Here is a 21,706-nt window from a genome sequence, read left to right on the forward strand (position 1 = left end):
CCTTTGACTCACATTAGTCCCCAGGCGATGAGGAGTGTCTGGCATAGGTGTCTTATACTTTTAGTTAAGATATTAGACACATCGTATGTTAAGGGTAGGGTTAACTTTGCCAGACAGTATTAATTAGCAATGAGAAATGCAGTTTGTTCTTTTGTTCTATGATGTAACCTTGTTATGTTGTAACTTTTTATGTTGTATAATCTTCAATAAATTGATGAAAACAATTAAGTGTTTTATGCCAGTGTAAACACTCTGAACATTTTTTAGATACTTTGGCCCTGATACACCAGAGCTTTTTATCATAAATGATTAATCATTTCATAGAATGTCTTACTATCAAACACTAACACTGCTGTATTATATTTTGTTACAAAGGAGGATCAATCTGAAGCAAATCTGAAAAAAAAAAAAAAAACTAAGGTCGCCAGTATCTGAGTAAAAGGGTAAGGAAGTGCTACCAAATCCATCTCATTGAGAAGCCTCCCCCAGCTTTTACACCAATCAGATTCCCTGGACACAATCAGGTCAACCACATATTCATACCAAATTTATCCCCTAGTGTAGAAGACCACTGTTATTACCATTATGGGTGGTAGCCTCAAAGGAGTTCACTGTATGTCAGGTACAAATAGTTCCAAAAGTATAAAAGTTTGGATCTGGATCAGACATACACCTGAGCTTCAGATAGATCATGAATATTAATTGTACGTGAGATGTTGCCATCCAGATTTCCATGATAATAACCACATTACTTCACACATAGCTGCTTAATTACAAGTGCCTTTAATTCCCAACAGGCTGTGTACATCATTTCAGGGTACATAGTTGATCCAGTGACCAAATCAAATTGTAAAACATACTAGAAAAAAGGTCATTTTACCCCTCTTATGCTTCGCTCTGCATTGCAGGCACCTGCAACAAGAGTGGTTACATGAAAAGGGGGACAATCATTAAAAGCACACATGATTGCAGCAGGGGCTGCGGCCTATGTCACAGTCACTTAGGCCCCCACGCTGTTTATCTTTTATATATACTTTATATAATTGGGTATGTCCACCTTGGGAAATAATACTGTGTCTTCAGAGTTAGAAAACCCTCGCTACCCCCTCCATGTAATAGTGGTTTTAGAATCCAGTGGGAGACGAGGAGGGAGGCTTCCCGCCATAGCAATCATTTGTCCCTTCCTCCTACAGAGCAGACCGATTCCAAGTTTGCAGCCAAGAAGGATCACTAGCTGTCCTCCTCTCTCAGGGCGGACGGTAGGAACTTATATTGCTGTTGACGGATTTGGGCCAGTTTCTTTCGCGCTTCTTCCAGCTCTCTCTCCTTTTTTAGCATTTCCTCTTGAGCCGCTATGATCTACAAGGAAAATATCCATACGCAATATCAGGCTCTGTTCACAATGAGGTACATTCAAGTTTTGCAGTTTACATTTGTTCCATCTGCTGACACTTCAAAGTTAAAAGTATCCGTAGATCCATTCACCAGGCAGAGACCAAAATAGCCTCCAGCAGGCAGGTATATGTTAGTACGGTATATCTTTTCTTTTGCTGTATAGACTAGCAGATCAAACTGCTCTTTAAATACAGTGTGACATAGAAGTCTCTGGGCAACAGCCACTGAAAAAGTATTGTCAAAGGGCTAGTCACATAAAGTGCTAGTCCCTATCTGCAGATTAGAGTACAACTTTCTGATCGCTTGGGATGTGATTGATCGAACCTCCAGCGATCCCAACATCAAGCCACTGGAGCCCCAAGAGCGAGGCCCATTTTGAATGATGTGGAGAGGGTGCGTTTTCTCGGTCTCAGCTTCATTTTTTTGTCAATGGAACTGCCAGAAATAGTACAGTACACTACAGCGCTCTGCTACCTCCAGAAGTCCCATGTACAATGAGTAAAGTGGAGGTTGATCATTAACACCTTCCAATCCATTCAAAACAGGGCTGCAAAGCCTCCTTCTTGAGAACACCAGGGTCCCAGTCTTGGGATCCCCAGAAATTAGCAAGTTACCCGATATTCCATCAATGGAGATAACTTTTTTTTTTTTTTTAAGGAATAACCCTTTAAGAATTGTGTTGAAGACTGTGCTGTATAATTATAAATCATTGCTTCGAGCACAGTTTTTTTTAATCATAAATAAATTATTAATAAATCCTAATACCAAATCAGTTTGTGGAATAACAAAGTTAAACCATAATTTTCCCCAAATTGCAAGTAAGGAAAAGGCCACATGGAGCCATTTGGGCAGTATACAGTTATTCTACAAATCTCACTTTTGTTATTTCCAGTGGTGTAAGAGGTCATTATTTGGAGATATTCCAATGTACGGGACGACATTCTTACATCCCTACTAGTGTTGAGCGAGCGTGTATTGTTAACCCTTTAGACAAGCACACTCGGGTGCTCGCTGAGAATTTTGGCGTGCTCGGCAAATGCAGGGATGCCTTTTTATAAAGCAATCCCTGAATGTGTCACAGCTGTCTAACAGCCGTGACCCATGCAGCCGTGGCGACACTAAATTAGATGTCGAGCATGCTGAAAATAATCGGCGAGCACCCGAGCGTGCTCGTCGAAAGGTTTAACAATACACGCTCGTTCAACACTAATCCCTACTCCAGACATACAAGGTACATCCATTGCACACAGAAATAGTCCCGATTTTACCAACCTGTGCAATTCCACCTACAAACTTTGTCTTCACTACAACATCATCCTCCTCTGCTTTACTGAAGGCAGCTTTCTGGGCTGCTCTGACCAGGTTATCAGACGCTCGCTTCACAGCATTGCCGGCAGCCTGTAGAGAAGAAGGTCAGGTGTGGAAAGACAGAATATGAAGTGGGGAGATGAGGAAATAACAAAAACAGCAGATAAGAAGTGAAGAGCAGGTTAGAATAAAAGAAAAAGGACAATATTTAGCCAATTAAACAAAACCAAAAATCAAAATCATGAAATGAATGGGCTTCCCCAATTCCATTGTGAGCTTTGCTGTTATCTTCTCATATACACGTATTCATGTATTTGTTAAAGCATTGATAACCTAATTATATCCATAGTATTATATCTACTATTCATAGATAGATCCATGTTCTGTGTGACAGTCAAGCCTAATCCAATGTAGATTTAAGCAAGCTACCTGGAGTCTTCTCATGGCTTCCGAGTCTTGGTCGGCTTTCACCTTGCAGGCGACCAGAAGTTGGGCAGTTGATGCGGCTACTTGCTTGGCAGAGGAGATCAGTTTCTCCTCGCTGGCGTGGCCTTGTACTGAGGCGTTAGCCGATTCACACAAGTTGCTTGTTGCCGCAGCCACCATCCTGGCCTAGAAGAATTCAACAGTGGCCAAATGACCAGAAAACGGATAGAGTTGCCTGCAGTTTTGGACAGCTGCAGTCTGTATAAGAACCTATGCAATGTTAGTTGGGCTACAGATTTTGCGGGCTACAAATAGCCTGTTTAATAAGTTATTCGTGTTTAGTATCACAAAGCTTACAATCTAAATTGGAAGTTGGTTGGTTGGCAAGGACAGGAGGATCAGCTTCTGTCCTTGATTTAGCATTTTTTGTAAAGCATGGTGGCTTTCTTGGTTAGCTATGATGCTTGATGCCTCGTTAGAAGAACCTAGTTTTCATGGCTTGCAAGTGCAGAGATTTGGATTAGTGGGAAATGTAATATTCAGATGATACCGGTAAGTAGAAATGGGTATTAAAAAATCAATGGCAGCTTATGTGGTGGTTGTATTAATGTAAGAATTTACTGATGTTACTTTCTAGGAGCAAGCATTAAGCAATATGGAGGTAAAAAGCAATACTCACAGCAGAGATTAGTCCCTGGGACCACTGACCATCGTCTGCTGCATTAGCAGCGATTGCGCCAACCTGCAACAAAATAGGAAATAAACTAATGTTATTAATTAATCAGGATGCCACTAAATGACTGATGGACACAAAGCTACTAATACCCTGCACGTTCTCTGCAAATAAAATACCAGGAGTCACAAAATATTTTACTGCTGAAGAAATAGCAACTAATTGCAAAAAATGTGTTCTGGGTTGTTCCATTACGTATAGGAGAAAATCCCCATTCGTGTGATACTAGAGGAGTGCATTGCATTACACAGCTAAGATGGCCATTATTTGGTTGACGTGACTAGATCATTGACATTTAGCACCATATATCCCATCCCGCTCTACATTCTTCTCCTGTAATCACCTTTGCTGAGAGTTTTCTAATACACATCCACAAGTCTTTCATCTAAAGGTAGTATTTCACATTAGTGCCAACTCTAAACAGCTTTCCGCACTCGCAGCCAGCCAGGGATTTCCCTGGTATTCGGGTTAGACTGGTCATGTAACCATTCACTGGACACCATCCAGGAGGAGATAAAGCTGTGGGTTACCAAATACTAAGGAGGGATTAACCCACTTCAGACTCATGAGTTCTAATGACAAGGTCAGGAGGGGAAGCCATTCCTGCACCTCATCAAATCGCATATCGTCATTCTACTCCTGCCAAGCTCCAGTGATGATGTTATATTGGCAAAGTGACACGACGTGCACATCTACAAATGCTCCTTGGACATGTGGAAGGAGACAGATCAAACAATGATCACTTTCTTGACATCGATCCTACTATATAATGTGTGACGGCTGGCAATATAATACAGCTTGTCCTACTAACTTTTCACACAGCTCCTTCTATTCCTAATAAACAAAAATTATTTTACTAAATAAAGGCTAGGATCCGCATCTGTGGAAAGGCACAATATATATTGGGTATACTCTTGGGAGAAGGAAGGATCCAAGTGATCTAACTTTCAGGTTAATATTCTAACTTCCAATGCCAGCCAAATGCTAAAGCGTAAGAACAATACTACAAGCAGGCCGCCATTTAGGATGGTTAACAACAGACTATGCAAATGAATCATTTTCGGAAAACAGCCTAATGTTAAATTATTAAACGTCAGACATCATTACACAATGCAGCGCCCCCAAACATGTAAGACTGGAACGCTCATCTCTGTACACTTAAAATAACGTTTGATTTATCTAGGTACATAATATATAATACTTAATATACCATAAGCACAAACCGATCACTGCAGATGTAAGACCAATATATGGAATTTACTGATAAATACTGAGCATGTGTATATTGCAATAGTACATCCTAGGGTGGAGAACTCTAGATTTTACTACAGCGGATCAGATCTGTGTGTTGTACTTAAAGACCACCTATCACCAGATCAGAAGTGGGCAGCTTTTGCTCTTATTACATTCTGACTACTCCCCAGTATATTACGTTTTCGATTTTTCCAAAATCCGCCATGCGGTTCCAGAGATAAGGTTCTTTTTATTTAGTGCTAATTTTAGAGGGGGCGTGGCTCACAGGTTTCACTATGGGCGTGTCTTTAGGCTGCTCTGCATAATTACCCTGTAAGCCACACCCCCTTAGTAAAGACCATATAAAATAGCACTAAATAAAAAGAACTTTATCCCTGGAACTATACAGAGGATTTTGGAAAAACAGAAAATAAAAGGAATAAAAGAAGAGCAAAATCTGTATGCCACAAAATACCTCTATTAAAAGTATAAATCTTTATTGGTATATATTAAAAAAAATACCCTATATAGAAATAAGTAAAATTATAAGTAGATAACCCTCTTGGGATCATACAGATCCCAATAAAGTGCATAACACAAATACAGGAAAATGGGAAGTCACAATCAAACGCTAGAGAGGGCATGAATGGGAATCAAACAGGCATAAAATATATAAAAGGGACCTGTAATAAAATATCCCTAATAAAGCCCTCCCTATTGGGAACCTTTTCCAGGCCGGACCATGGAGGTTGGCATCCTATGAATGCAATGGCGCACCCGTTCACCGGTGGCTCACCCTCAAGACAATCCCTATAGTAACCCTTACATAAACGAAATAAAAAAAACATAACTAAATCAATAGGAAAGGTCATATAATGTATATAGCTAAGAGTGCAATTAGGTAGCTTTATTTCCTGCTTCACACATGGCCCATGGGGTGATGTGGGAGTCGATTATTCCCCCTCCAAGTGATCCCGGTTCAACCGGATCCGGTGTAGTAGTCTCGACGCGGTTTTTCCCTTAGTCGAGGGGGTTGGAACCGTATCCTCTTACATAGAGAGCCAATGGATGTTTTGGTTTGAATCAGTTTAACCCAAAGGCTTAAAAAGAACAGCTTACCTACAGTTGTTTCATTTAATCATTTTTCCTCTGTTGCTTCTATTGTCCGCCCCTGTCCTTTTTCCCCTCACTCCCCTCCCACTGACCGTCACCATACTTTTTGAGAAATATGGTCATTAATACAAGTTATTTCCTGCTTTATTATTAACCCATTAGGTTTTTATTTTACTGAGGATATTGATTTAACATTGCAATATTACATCTTATATACACACTTTTTATATCCTACTCCCATACTTTCATTGTATGTGTCACATCCTATATATCACTACTTTTTATAATAGCGATTATTCTTTTAGGGTCATTAGGATTTATTGCTAATTCATGTACACTTCAGATAATATTTTATTTTTTTGATAATCCATCTTCCGTCATATTTTTTATGGGATGATATAGGTGTCGAATCTATATATCCTTACGTATACCGAATACATGAAATATAACTAGTGTACAACTAATTCTCCTAAAGGTGACCTGGTGTTTTCTGCAAACTTACTATACCAATCTTATATTGGAATAGGTAGAACGTATTTGAGTTCCTCTACAAATTAGGAAGTGACATGGCAGAATACCGGCCAGAAACCACAAATTCATTGGTGGAAAGCATATTGGGTTACAACTTAACAGGAACCGGAAGATATTTGGACCGGATGTGTCATAGAAAGCATGTGAAACGCAATATGCGTTCCAACATCTTATAAAGCGGAAGTGGATACAGGTGACGCACTTCCGGCGGGATCATTGAGATAACCAGTGGCAGCCCTATCTCACTGCCATCATCAATCTTTGGCCAGCGTGATGGGCGATTGTGCCAATATATAAATCTCATCGCCTGAGGAACCCTTATACTAAGAAAAAAAAAAGGAGGGGGGGGGGGGAAGGAGTAATGTGTCGGGACCACTACCCCAGATCTGGTTGAACCTGGACCACTTGTAGGGAGAATAATCGATCTCCTCTTAGGCCATGTGTGAGGCAGGAAATAAGGCTGGCATACAATCAATAGTTTACACCCTACTATTTCATTACCTGCAAGTAAGAGCAAAATTTGCCCACTTTTCAGTGACATGTCCTCTTTAAAGTGAGCTTCTAATGCTGAGCAACTTTTGCCCAAAATTATGTAAAAGTAAAAACATCCCTCTTTGGTCCACTTAGATTTGCATTAAAAAATGAAAATATTCAGCTGCACATCCCCAAAAAGCACCCAAACGCTATATGACACCATCACTAGGAAACAGCAAAGAGGTCTGTAATGAGTCCATGTAAATGGTTAAACATCAGAAAGACTACCATACGAAGATTCAATGTCCTCACACAGATTTGAAGAAAGCAATCAAAGCAGTAACCTGCAAACAAGAACCAACCTGCCTGCTCCAGTCACAGCAAGTGCATACTTGACATGTATGACAGCCAAATAGTTCATTAACCCAGAGATGATGCACAGTAACCCAATAAAATCAGACATTTGCATTGGTTTGCTGCTTTCCATATCTGATGACCATGATACAATAAGACAAGACTTTTCTCCTTTCTAACACTGACTATGGAATCTATATCCTCATTCATTAGTTGTCACATTACCACCAGCCCTCTTACCTTGCCCTGTGCCACCAACTCTCTCTGTGCGGCCGAGGCAGACTTCACCAGGGCACTTGTGGCAGCTGCAATGGACTTTGCCGCTTCCAGGATTTGTTCCTCAAAGTCGAGGGTCTCATCTGCCTGCTAAAATACAAAAGAGGAAGGATTACAAGGAGGATAAGAAAACGTCGGGTAAAATGGCAATGAAAAGGAAGGTGGCCATCCTGCGGTAGCTCTCTAGAACCCAGCGCAGCCCTGGAGCACACGCAGGACACTGTAGCAATATGTTTGATATATAGTTGAATGAATTAACAACCTAATATATCAAACATATCAGACAGAGGCTGCAGGAGAGGTTTCTTGGACCGATTCCACTGACAGAAGGGGACATGGATGGGATGTGGCTCTCCGTCAGGAAAATCCTCTAATTCTGAGGCAATTTTACAACAGACACTGTTGTGGTTAATCCGCACATTTGTTAGTAAAACTGAGCCCTACTTTCTATGTGAATAGATAGCTGAAAAGGGCTCAGCCGTTCTCTGTATAACAAGTGTGATGTAACACCCGACACATGGCAAAAAAAAAACCTTCACAAAAAGGTACGGATGAGATGGCAGAGGTTGTATGGACGCTTGGATTCTGTAGGTTGACATAGGCATCAATTAACACTTACTCTAGGCTTGGCTCGTGGTTTGAGCTGTTCCAGTTTTTTAGCTGCTGCCTCAATAGAAGCGGCAGCCCCAAGAAGTTCTGTCTCCGCAATGACTGTGGGATCTTCAGGATCAACCCATTCTGAACCTGGAATCACAATAAGATGGGGAAGGTGATAGGGGACACTAGTCTATATAGTGTGACACAGGAAAAAGGGTGAGACATTAAACATTAGGTATTGCTGGTCCATAAAAGTGGAAGAAGAAACTAAAGACCCGTCGAGAGGACACTGCAGAAAAATACATAGAACTGCTATTCTTTGTCTGTTTCCCTAAACAAGGACTTAAAGGGATTGTCTGGCTTAAGGCTATAAGTTTGTGTGACTGCAGACTTGTGAATCCTCACATCGTGCACACTGTGTTCCAGGAGCGGGCAGTCATGCCACCGCAAGTATACGATTTGTGTACTTCCGGTCACATTCCCACTAGACTTACCGAGTCTCATGCCCATCTAGTCGGCATGTGACCGAATGTTTGCAAATCGCTTACTTGCAGTCACTTGTCTGCCGCTCCCTGCACTGTCACCAGAGAATTCTCACAGCGCGCAGTGGGCGTGATGTGAGGATTCCCAAGTCTGCAGTGACCTAGAATGACCGTAGACTTGTAGCTGTAGGCCAGACAACCCCTTTAAAAAAGAAGGTTCTGCAAATGGCTATTCATTTGATTAGTCCTTCGCTTACAATGCTGTGTCAATTAGTAGCAGCAAGGAACCTCTCTGTTCTGTGGCAAACCCAAAACGTGACAGTGAACGAAACTTTTCTTAATGACAAATTAATAGCAAATCAGATATTTTTTCTAAGTGCTTGTGCACACGTTCTGTATTTGCAGTATTTATTCAGTTTGTTTATTCGTGAATAAAAAAAGACGCATTTTACAGTACCAGCAAAAATTAATTCAGAAAGTTCATGCTGTTCTTTTTCCTGGGGTATTTTTTACCATTAATGCCTTTTTACAAATGTGCAGCCCGTCAATTCTTGCAGCATTTTTCACCCATTCAAATGAATGCATAAAACCGCAAATAAAAAACAACAAAAACACAAGTAACATTGCAGTTAAAAAAAACCAAACATCCAAAATGTGCATAATATATGTGTACTTTTTCCTGTCAAGAGCTGAATTTTTAGTTTAGAAAATCTGCAGCAAATAATCAACGTGTGCACATTCCCTAAGTATTACAGGACCAAGACTATTTCCATTTTAGCAGAAGCAGCTCAAATTTGGAGAAAATCTATTATTCTCTGAGAGGTACCAACTGTGAGGGGGGAACCAATTCTATATAATGTTTGATATGCAGTTTTGCATTGATGATCCAAAAAGTATAATGAGAAAAAAAACTTGCTTATGTTTTTTTTTCAAAAATGTGCCAAAAGCGAATAAAAAATATGGTATATATTCACTGATGCATCCAAATGTTCAGGGCATCAGTGATAAGCAAACCAGGTAAAGATTCCTCACCTCCAACCAGGTCCCTGAACTTCACATAAAGAATATGGTTATTAAACAGCCAAGTGCATTATTCAGCCCAGCTAAAGAAGGCTTCGAGGGGTTATCCAGGACATATTTTGTTTATCAAAAAAAGCTGGTCAACAGACTGACATGTATCGGGCACATTGAATTTCAAGGGGTTTGACAGCAGATAATTTCTCATGCCCCACTTAAATACACATGCATACTATTTCTGAGATTATTGTAAAATAAATACTTGCATTCCACATACAATAAAAAAATTTGAGCCATCTTTTCTAAACCCCCCTCCCGAACCTAAGCACTGTACCTTTCTTGTTAGTCCTCCTAGAAAGGTATAACTAAAATGACAACTGGGCATTACCATTTCTCTAGTTAAACTGATTAGACAGCCTCAGATTGTGTATGGGCATGCCGCATTTACATTGGCCTAGTAGGAGATGGTAAGACTTACTAGCCAATTCAATCATACATTTCCAGGTGGAATAAGAGAGGAATGGCACAACACAAGATTCAAAGAAAAGATGCTCTAAAGTTGTTATTTTAAGAGGAGTACCCTGAGCAAACATATCAGGAGATGTGACAGGTCCTTTACAAATTCTCTGACTTGTCTGATTTCTGACACTCTACAGTTGTGGTCAAATATATTGCACATACACAGACACCTGACTGCTGCCATTCCGGAGCTAGCTCTGAACTGATGTCAAACCGATCCCGAAGCTGAATCATCTTTAGCACATGGTCCTGGCACTTGCTGGACTTTCTAGGCACTCTGAAGCCTTCTTCACTGCAATTGAACTTCTCTTTTAAGTCCTTGATTTAATAAATGATCGATTTAGGGGCAACCTTACAAGCAGCAATGTCCTTGCACGTAAGTATTGTAAAGTAACAATTGCAGCACGTTTCCTTTGGATTAGCAGAAGACAACACTGGTTTCAAAAACCAGTCTCCTTTTAAAGCAATAATTTTGCCCTTACAATTCAAATCGGCATGACGACAGAGTGATATTAGCTGCCTTGTCCTCGTTAAAACTTTCTCCTGAGCTAACGAGAAGATCCCTGAAGCTGCAACTTTTTGGAATTCATCTGATCACTCTTAATAACAAAAAAGACTTGTCATTACAAAAAATGAAGCAGCGAACATTGTGAAAACCAAACTTAGTATGAGTCTCAAAACATTTGGCCACGACTGTACACGAATTTGTGCAGCGAGGTCTTACCTTTCATAGTTTCTGTTGTCTGGATCAGTTCTGTCACAGCTGATGCAATTCGTTTTGAGAAGCCAGTGAGCTGATGCTTTCCTTCTGGAGTGGGTTTCTGCAAAATCTAAATGGATAAAAACCAGTGACTAAACCATATTCTGTATTAACTTTCATGTAGACCACCTTCATAAAATAAAGTACTCACATTTAGGACATGTTCCAGCATCTCCAGGTATCCTAGCGTGCATTCCGTGCCGTATTTTAGTGCTCGCTCCCTGGTTTCCTCACCTATGTCTGGGTGATAAACGGCTTGCTGCAAAAACAATGTTCACTTATAACTCGCAGACATTTAATCTGCACATATTTACATCACACATTGTATCTCCCCATATATATAACTCACCTTGCAGGCTGTCAACATTTCAGACACTGCTTTGCGGCTTAAGTTGGCAGTAGCAATGACATCTTCTTGTCTGCAAGAATTCCCAGCCGCTACCGCTTTGGCTGTTGCCACAGTAATTCCTTTGCTCATGCGGATTGATTCTTCTGGTGTTGTGGTTTTTTCAGGTATATCTTTTGACTGGAAGACCTGGGAAATATTATTTACATTAATGGGTTTAAAAAAAAAAAAGTGATAATCCCTGCACCCAATGCTTCCTGCAGATCAATGGCATTGTCCATAAGAAGCTTAAAAGCATTAGATTTCTTTCAGGATATTTAGAACCAAAACAAAGGACAGTAGTGTAAAACATTAAAATTAGATTGAGAATGAATGAACGGACGAGCTTTAAATCCAGGTACTTGGATCTTCGTCAGTTTCACGCCCTGCTGGTTATGGTTCTAGGTTTAACTGCAGTGTTTTTTGAGCGTTCGGCTATTTAAAAAACTGTTGTTTAGATATCAAAACTTGTCTGCATACAAGATTACAATCAAAACATTTTATAATTCATACGGTCACATAGAGCAGGATTCCCATCACTACCATAACATCTAGTGGTGACAGTAAATATAACACTCAAAAGAATACAGATTTCCCAGACTCCTGCATGTGTAGGTGTGTATATGCATATATAACATATCTAGTATCAAATATATATATATATATATATATATATATCTGCAACAAAAGAAAATACATGTATAAAAAAAAAAACTATTTCCCTAAAGTTACTTTAAGATATGTTCGTTCTCAATATGAATCATAATATGTAGCTCCACCTGACGAAGATCCAAGTACTGGATCGAAAACACGTTCATTCTCAATCTAATCTTTATGTTTTAAACTATTGTTCTTTGTTTTGGTTTTAAATATTCTGAAATAAATCCAGTGGTTTTAACCTTCCTACGAACAGTGTCTGAGACTCCAATTTTTCTACTTGATGTATATCCTTTACCCCGGACGTATCTGACAATCCGGATTGCAGCAGTCCTAATATTGTTGTGCTTTGGTGAGTATCTTTTATTCCTTATAATTGTCACCATTTCCTGCAGTTTAATGGACTGATATTTTCCACCATTGTTTTTTATGTTTTCATGAGGCCAAGTAAATTTCCCAAATATCTGCACTTTGGACATATGGAATGAAGGGCGACTGCTTGATTTGGTAAGATTATCTTCTGTACTGTATCTTATAATGCATAAAAGATCATCACACCTCACTTCAATATTAAAATTACAATAATCATTATCACTTAAACATGATTACAATATTTACATATTTAAAAACTTGATGTGGCACATGAAAAACATTAAACTCATATGTACAAAAACCTGGGAAGATTGCATGAAAAATCCATCAGTACACAAAAATCACAAAAACTTATTTGTATTGCATTATCCCTTCTGGCCCGGTTCAAATGGTCCATGAGATAACAATCGTAAACTTAGAACAAAGTCAGCTCTCCTGTCATCCCAATCTTGAAAGTCAGGCACATCCTGTGCATAGAACACTTGGAGCAGAACAAGATAAATCTATAGGAATGATGAGATCCAGCAGTAGCAATCATGCCTTGATAAATGTATCTTCTTTATTATCAGTAAAACCATCCTAAAGTTAGAAATCGTGATTTTTAACTTTTGCCTGTTTTTTTCCACATTGTTTTTATTGATTTATAATAAAGAAGATACATTTATCAAGGCATGATTGCTACTGCTGGATCTCATCATTCCTATCATATACCGTAATATTAACCATGACCATCAGCTGGTCACTATTCCCAATGAATATGGGGTGATGCTTCATAGAATCATGGAATGCTAGAGTTGGAAGGGAACTCCAGGTCATCGTGTCCAACCCCCTACTCAATGCAGGATTCACTAAACCATCTCAGACACTGGTTGAAGACTTCCATTGAAGGAGAACTCACCACCTCTCATGGCAGCCTGTTCCACTCATTGATCACCCTCACTGTCAGTTTTTTCCTAATATCTAATCTGTATCTTCTCACCCTCAGTTTCATCCCATTGCCTCTCGTGTTTTCATGTGCAAATGAGAATAAAGATGATCCCTCTACACTGTGACATCCATTCAGATATTTGTAGACCGCTATTAAGTCTCCTCTTAGCCTTCTTTTTTAGAAGCTAAACATTACCAAATCCTTTAGCCGTTCCTCATAGGACATTGTAGACTGGTCACCATCCTGGTAGCTCTTCTCTGAACTTGCTCCAGTTTTTCAATGTCTTTTTTAAAATGTGGTGCCCAGTACTGGACGCAGTATTCCAGATGAGGTCTGGAATTCCTCCCATTCTGTAGATGTAATTTTCATTATTCTAGTAGAATCTTGCATTTCTCCCTGATAAATACCATTCTATTAGTCACTGTCCATTGTTCAAGCTCATCTAGATCCTTCTGAATCCTTTCTCTGACACTTTCTCCAGGATAACTAACTTTGTTTTCCTCTGCTTCGGACTTTGTACTGTAGGTATTACTGTTAACCTGGCCTTTTTATGTTGCTCACCCTGTATCCATTCAGAGTAGTACAGAGCTAATATTATTGATTATTATATGATTAACCATTTGTTCGGAACCAGTAGGGATAGTGTAATATCAATATGTTGCGTCTTTGGTGCATTTTTATACGGATTCATTTCTGATTAAATCTTCCCCAGTTTTTTTTGTGTGATTTTTTTTCCGCATCAATATTTTTAATATGTATTTTATTTAAGTATAAGTAATTATTTAACAATATTGCAATTTTGATACTGAAGTGGAATTTGACTCCATTCATTGATAGGTGCTTTGTGTATTGATAGTTACCCAGTGAGTATATGCCCCTAGTAAAAGATGCTAATTTACTTATGGTCCGTAAGTATTGCCACACAGGATAAGAAAACTTTTGCATAAAAAAAAAATAAACTAAATTTTGTTTATCACATTGATAAAGTTCACAAATAAGACTAGCCGGTACATTAAAATTAGCAGAAATATTAATATTTATGAACATGTAATTTGACATGTGATGTAGTATAGTAGAATACTAGAAAAATAACAGCAATAATTATTTTTAAAAACATTTTAATTCTGGCAAGTCTACCCGACATGAGAGTCCACACTGTAATCAGTGCAAGCAGCTTCATGCATTTATAAGCACTGGACTGCAGCCATATTTCCATCACCATTTGCATCCTGTCTGGGCATTATAAGGCTCAACAATAAACCTAATTTTCCTTACAGTTAACTCTTGCTTGATGTGCTCAATTGTGGCTTCCAAAGCCCTTGTACCACGTGTAGCTTCATCTTCCACGGCTTTTACAGTCTTCAGCAGAGAAGTAACATTAGTCACCATAACCTGAAAAAAGTAATTATAGACTTGTTAGATAACGACTGTGCCATAAAAACTTATGCCTTGTATTAATTGGACTTACTAAAGAAACAAGTTTTATTTCCAGGATGACAGACACTTAACAGTCTAGTGCAGGGGTCCTCAAACTTTTTAAACAGGGGGCCAGTTCACGGTCCCTCAGACCATTGGAGGGCCGGAATATAGTTTTTAAAAAAAACTATGAACAAATTCCTATGCACACTGCACATATCTTATTTTGTAGTAAAAAAAACAATACAGGAAAAAATACAATATTTAAAATTAAGAACAAGTAAAGTTAAATCAACTGGTATTTCAATAGGTAGGTAACTGTACCCAATAGGCAGCATAGGTCCTCAATAGGCAGGTAAATGTCCCCAATAGGCAGCATAGGTCCCCAATAGGCAGCATAGGTCCTCAATAGGCAGGTAAATATCCCCAATAGGCAGGTAGATGTCCCCAATAGGCAGGTAAATATCCCCAATAGGCAGGTAAATGTCCCCAATAGGCAGGTAAACGTCCCCAATAGGCAGGTAAATGTTCCCAATAGGCAGGCCTGTTTCCCCCTTATAATGCCATATGCAGGCTGTTCCACCCCTTATAATGCCCCATGCAGGCTGTCCCCCCCCCCCTTATAATGCCCCATGCTGGATGCCACCCCCCATATAATGCCCCATGCAGCATGTCACCCCCCCCATATAATGCCCCATGCAGCATGTCACCCCCCCATATTATGCCCCATGCAGCATGTCACCCCCCCCCCATATTATGCCCCATGCAGGATGTCCCTTTCCCCCCATATAATGCCCCATGCAGATGTCCCCTTTCCCCCCATATAATGCCCCATGCAGGATGTCACCCCCCCCATATAATGCCCCATGTAGGATATCACTCCCCTGTCTTTATAATGCCCCATGCAGCATGTCACCCCCCCATATAATGCCCCATGCAGCATGTCACCCCCCCATATAATGCCCCATGCAGCATGTCACCCCCCATATAATGCCCCATGCAGCATGTCACCTCCCCATATAATGCCTCATGCAGCATGTCACCCCCCCATATCATGCCCCATGCAGCATGTCACCCCCCCATATCATGCCCCATGCAGCATGTCACCTCCCCATATCATGCCCCATGCAGGATGTCACCCCCCCATATCATGCCCCATGCAGGATGTCACCCCCCCATATAATGACCTATGCCTCCCTACATTAAAAAAAAAATAAAAAATCCAATACTCACCTCACTTCTCACTTGCTGCCGCTGCTCTACTCTGGTCTGGACTCCAGCGTCGCGGCGCCGTCGTCCCGCTCTGCGCTGCCTGTGACGGCACTCGGGAGGGCGCGGTGTAAAGACGTCACCGCACCCTCTGACCTGAGACGTCACAGGAAGCGCAGAGCAGGAAGACAGCGGATCTGCAGAGGCACGGGGAGAGGCAAGTATCCGCCTGCCGGGGCCCTGAGCAAGCTGAGGAGAAGGGCAGGCACAGACACCGCTCTCCTCTCCTCCGCCCATAGCCCGGCGGGCCGGATAAAAGTCCTCCGCGGGCCGCATGTGGCCCGCGGGCCGTAGTTTGAGGACCCCTGGTCTAGTGTGTACTAAGAGTTTTGTGTACAAAGAAAACCACCCCTTAAAAATGAAATTGCTACCAAATTAAGAAATTGGATGTGAATATGTATGTGAGTATGTATGTGTATGTATACACACATACATACAAACATACACATATACAGTGGGTACGGAAAGTAATCAGACCTCTTTCAATTTTCACTCTTTGTTTCATTGCAGCCATTTGGTAAATTCTACAAAGTTAATTTTTTTTCTCATTAAAGTACACTCTGCACCCCATCTTGACTGAAACAAAACAGAAATGTAGAAATTTTTGCAAATTTATTAAAAAATAAAAACTGAAATATCACATGGTCATAAGTATTCTGGACCCTTTGCTCAGTATTGAGTAGACGCACCCTTTTGAGCTACTACAGCCATGAGTCTTCTTGGGAATGATGCAACAAGTTTTTCACACCTGGATTTGAGGATCCTCTGTCATTCTTCCTTGCAGATCCTCTCCAGTTCCCTCAGGTTGGATGGTGAACATTGGTGGACAGCCATTTTCAGGTCTCTCCAGAGATGCTCAAATGGGTTTAGGTCAGGGCTCTGGCTGGGCCAGTCAAGAATGGTCACAGAGTTGTTCTGAAGCCACTCCTTTGTTATTTTAGCTGTGTGCTTAGGGTCATTGTCTTGTTGGAAGGTGAACCTTCGGCCAAGTCTGAGGTCCGGAGCACTCTGGAAGAGGTTTTCATCCAGGATATCTCTGTACTTGGCTGCATTCATGTTTCCTTCAATTGCAACCAGTTGTCCTGTCCCTGCAGCTGAAAAATACCTCAATAGCATGATGCTGCCACCACCATGTTTCACTGTTGGGATTGTATTGGGCAGGTGATGAGCAGTGCCTGGTTTTCTCCACACATACCGCTTAGAATTATCACCAAAAAGTTCTATACTTGTCCCATCAGACCAGAGAATTTTATTTCTTATAGTCTGGGAGTCTTTCATGTGTTGTTGAGTAAACTCTATGCGGGTTTCCATAGGTCTTGCACTAAGGAGAGGCTTCCATCGGGCCACTCTGCCATAAAGGCCCGACTGGTGGAGGGCTGCAGTGATAGTGGACTTTGTGGAACTTTCTCTCATCTCCCTACTGCATCTCTGGAGCTCAGCCACAGTGATCTTGGGGTTCTTCTTTACCTCTCTCACCAAGGCTCTTCTCCCATGATTGCTCAGTTTGGCTGGACAGCCAGATCTAGGAAGTCTTCTGGTGCTCCCAAACTTCTTCCATTTAAGGATAATGGAAGCCACTGTGCTCTTAGGAACCTTGAGTACTGCAGAAATTCTTTTGTAACCTTTTCCAGATCTGTGCCTTGCCAAAATTCTGTCTCTGAGCTCCTTGGGCAGTTCCTTTGAGCTCATGATTCTCATTTGGTCTGACGTGCACTGTGAGTTGTGAGGTCTTATATAGACAGGTGTGTGCCTTTCCAAATCTTGTCACATCAGTTTAAATTAAACACAGCTGGACTCCAATGAAGGAGTAGAACCATCTCAAGGAGGATCACAAGGAAATGGACAGCATGTGACTTAAATATGAGTGTCTGAGCAAAGGGTCTGAATACTTATGATTATGTGATATTTCAGTTTTTCTTTTTTAATAAATTTCTAGAATTTACCAAATGGCTGCAATGAAACAAAGACTGAAAAATTTAAAAGGGGCCTGAATACTTTCCATAACCAATAAATAAATATATTATATACACTTACATACATATATATATACACATATATATAAAAAAGGTATATCAAAAGGCAGCACTCCAAATAATTTTTTTAGAAAAAATGGACTTTATTGAGCCCAAAAAGCAACATTTCGGTTAACAGAACCTTTTTCAAGGCTTGATATGCAACAGTTTGGACAGACTGTTTGGAGGCCTGGCACCCACTAGTGAGTAATTATTAAATGGTGCTGTTTTCAATATATATTTTTTATACATACATTATATATATATATACATACATACACACACAGACACAAACAAACGTGTGTGTGTGTATCTATCTATCTATCTATCGAGCCACACACGTACATTATATATATATATATATATATATATATATATATATATATATATATATATATATACACATACATACATACATACATACATACATACATACATACACACACACACACACATATACTATATTAAACAACTTACTATAAGACAAGCCCAAGCTTAGAGAAAAGAAAACAGCGAAAACACATTTCCTACAAACTGAAACTATTCTGGTGGTGTAAAGAAGTGGAGGCGGTCAATATCACTAATTTTAAAGGGATTCCCACTTCCAGGGTAACCCCTCCTCATTCCTCATGTTTGACCACGTTAAAATAAAAACCCCTATACTCCCCTTCCTGGAGTGGCGGAGCTGGCGGTGTAATGTATGTAGGAAAGTGGGGTGTGTGCGTGAAGGAGAGCAGAGTGTGCGTGGTCTATGCATGCATCAGTGTTGTGTATTTGTGTGCGCTGCAGAGAGTGTATGTTACGGGTACGGGTGGTGGAACCTCTGTGCTTCGGTGCAAGGAGGGACCAAAGGGGTGCAACTAAGTGCCTACTCGGACCGACCCTGGTCACACGGTGGCTTAGTCGACTCCGTGAACCAGGGAGGGACCGGGCAGGTGAACCAGGTGCCACTCTGGGACCGACCTTGTGTGAAAGCAGGTGACTCCCACGGGTCAGATGACAGGAGCTGACCGATACAGCGGATTAGCACGGCATGAAGGCTGGTGGGTGATCGGGGTAGATAAGCAGGCAGGTATGGCTGCTAGCCAGACAGGTGCTCTGGGTAGGCAAGCTGGTGACCACGGTAGATAGCCAGACGGGTGCTCCAGGTAGGCAGGCTGGCGGGCACGGCAGGTAACTGGCAGGTGCTCCGGGTAGGCAGCACCTCCGGGTCCTCCTATTTCCTCCCACACTCCAAAAGATATACTGATAGGGAATGTAGATTGTGAGCCCCAATGAGGACAGTGCCCGTAATGTCTGTAAATTGTCTGAATTGTAAAGTGCTGCAGAATATGTTGGTGCTATATAAATAAAAAGATTATTATTATAGTTGTATGATTATTGTAAACCATTAGAAAGAAGCCATCTATATTTGGTGTACAGCTTGGCCATCGACCCATTACATTAATAAGATTATTATCTAGTCATTACCTTCGCAGCACTCTTTAGCTGATACATAGATGGATCATCAGCAGCTTTACCAGCTGCACCTTTGGTGGCTCCAATCAGATCTCCAAGAGCCTTTGCTACGTCCTTGATGGCATTGATTAGTACCACCTAAATTGGATAAAAGCAAATGAATCATTTCAACTTGTTGAAAACTTGCAAAGAATCCATTCTGCGGTGTTTAACTCATGCTATTAATCCTTATGGTGCCACAGTAAGCAGCAACACATCACAGCGCAGAAAGCCCCCTAGCATAAGTGCAACACCCTATACACCAAGATGAATCTTTCATCAGGAGGCATTATCCAGATAGGTGAAATGATACAATCTTTACAAACCCAACTGAAATTTCGGCTCTGATTGAAAGTTCATCTCGGATAGGAAAATATGATAAAGCACAGGAATCATTAGTTCCTGAAAGGCATAGAATACACTTGCTGCTATGCTAATGTAAAGCGACACCAAGGTTAATCAGAGGGATTAGGGGACCTTTTTCCCTCACAGTTAAGGCCACCAAACATTGGTGGCCAACTCAGTTGGTCAACTGAGTATGGGGCTTCACGACTACTCCCCCAGACACATTATGTTGGGGGAAAGGGATTTGTAGTATGAAGTCAAGCACCTAATTATTTTATTTCTGCAGGAGATGGGCTGCTGGCAGAAATGTCTGGCAGCAGATGACTCCACTCTCACCATAAAGAACACTTGAATGCTTAGTAAGTATTCATGTGCATGGGGGAGTGAGGAGAGCCAGCTGTCAGACGATCTCTAGTCTTTGTAAGTTTTTTTTTTTGTTGGCTTGTTTTTTGTTTTATGAATCACTGCACTAAACTATTTTTAATGAAGAAATATACAGCTGTTGCCAGAAGTTTTGAGACGGACACAAATTTTGGTTTGCACAAAGTTTGCTGCTTCAGTATTTTCATAACTTTTAGTCAGATGTTCCTCTGGTTACTGGCATACAGTTATAAGTATTTCATAAGATTTCACACTTTTATTGACAAATGTATCAAGTTTATGCAGAAACTCAATATTTACAGCGTTGACCTTATTTGCCAAGACTTCTGCAATTCACCCTGACAGCTGGATATCAGCTTCTGGGCCAAATCCTGAATGATGACAACCCATTCATGTCTCATCATTGAATGGAATGCATCACAATTTCTGTTTGTCCACCCGCTTTTGAGGATTGACCACAGGTTCTCAATGGGATTGGTAACTGGAGAGATCCCTGGCCATGGACCCAAAATGTCAATGTTTTGTTCACAGAGACACTTAATTATCACTTTTTCCTTGTGACAGTCTCCATAATGCAGGAAAAAGCATGGTTTATCATCAAATTGCTCCTGGATCATTGGAGAAGTTGGAGGATGTTTAGATACCATTCTTTATTCATGGCAGTGTTCAGTGATGAAAAGCAATCCTACACTTAAATGGTCTCAGGATGCTTTACTGTTGGCATCGCTCACCATTTCTTCTCCTGACAATCATTCTTCCAGATATCCCAAACAATGTGAAGGGGGCTTCATCAGAGAAAATGTGTAAATATCGAGTCTTTGCATAAACGTTATGCTTTTGTCAAAAAAAGTATAAAAAAACATGGGCAAGCCGATAAGAGGACAGAATGATGAGCACGCATGCTGGCGTGTATTAAATGCCACTGTCAAAGATTCATTTTATATTTTCATAGATCGGATTTTTTATAGATATGGCGATACCAAAAACCTTATTATAATTTCTTAATTTCGGATGAGGGAAAAAGGGAACAATTAGAATTAGTTTGTTTTTTTCTTTTTTTTTTTAAACATTTTACTTTTTTTAGTCTCAACAGGGAACTTGGATCTGTGACCATTTGACTGTGTGTATTGTAAACTGCTTTACTAAATGCAGTATATAGTCAAAGGCTAGACTTTACAGGTGTACCAATATGGCAGCGATGGGGGACCTCAGAAGGCCTTTGGCTA

General features: G+C 40.6%; 1 protein-coding gene across 3 annotated transcripts in view; it reads right to left on the minus strand.

The window, feature by feature from the left end:
- Positions 1–779: 779 nt before the first annotated feature.
- Positions 780–21,706, minus strand: part of TLN2 (talin 2) — a 261,616-nt gene continuing 240,689 nt past the window's right edge. For all 3 annotated transcript variants that reach the window (XM_073652730.1, XM_073652729.1, XM_073652728.1), the window contains 11 exons: positions 19,728–19,853; positions 14,836–14,952; positions 11,568–11,753; positions 11,370–11,477; positions 11,183–11,288; positions 8,463–8,587; positions 7,808–7,933; positions 3,809–3,871; positions 3,133–3,315; positions 2,668–2,793; positions 780–1,359 (listed from right to left, as the gene is read on the minus strand). In XM_073652730.1, the coding sequence (XP_073508831.1) occupies positions 1,231–1,359; positions 2,668–2,793; positions 3,133–3,315; positions 3,809–3,871; positions 7,808–7,933; positions 8,463–8,587; positions 11,183–11,288; positions 11,370–11,477; positions 11,568–11,753; positions 14,836–14,952; positions 19,728–19,853 (1,395 nt within the window). In that variant the 3' untranslated portion in view covers positions 780–1,230. The remainder of the gene's footprint in view (positions 1,360–2,667; positions 2,794–3,132; positions 3,316–3,808; positions 3,872–7,807; positions 7,934–8,462; positions 8,588–11,182; positions 11,289–11,369; positions 11,478–11,567; positions 11,754–14,835; positions 14,953–19,727; positions 19,854–21,706) is intronic.

Source organism: Phyllobates terribilis, unplaced genomic scaffold (genome assembly GCF_046119375.1).
Source record: "Phyllobates terribilis strain yellow unplaced genomic scaffold, ASM4611937v1 Scaffold_11__3_contigs__length_659146591, whole genome shotgun sequence".
Lineage (NCBI taxonomy): Eukaryota > Metazoa > Chordata > Amphibia > Anura > Dendrobatidae > Phyllobates > Phyllobates terribilis.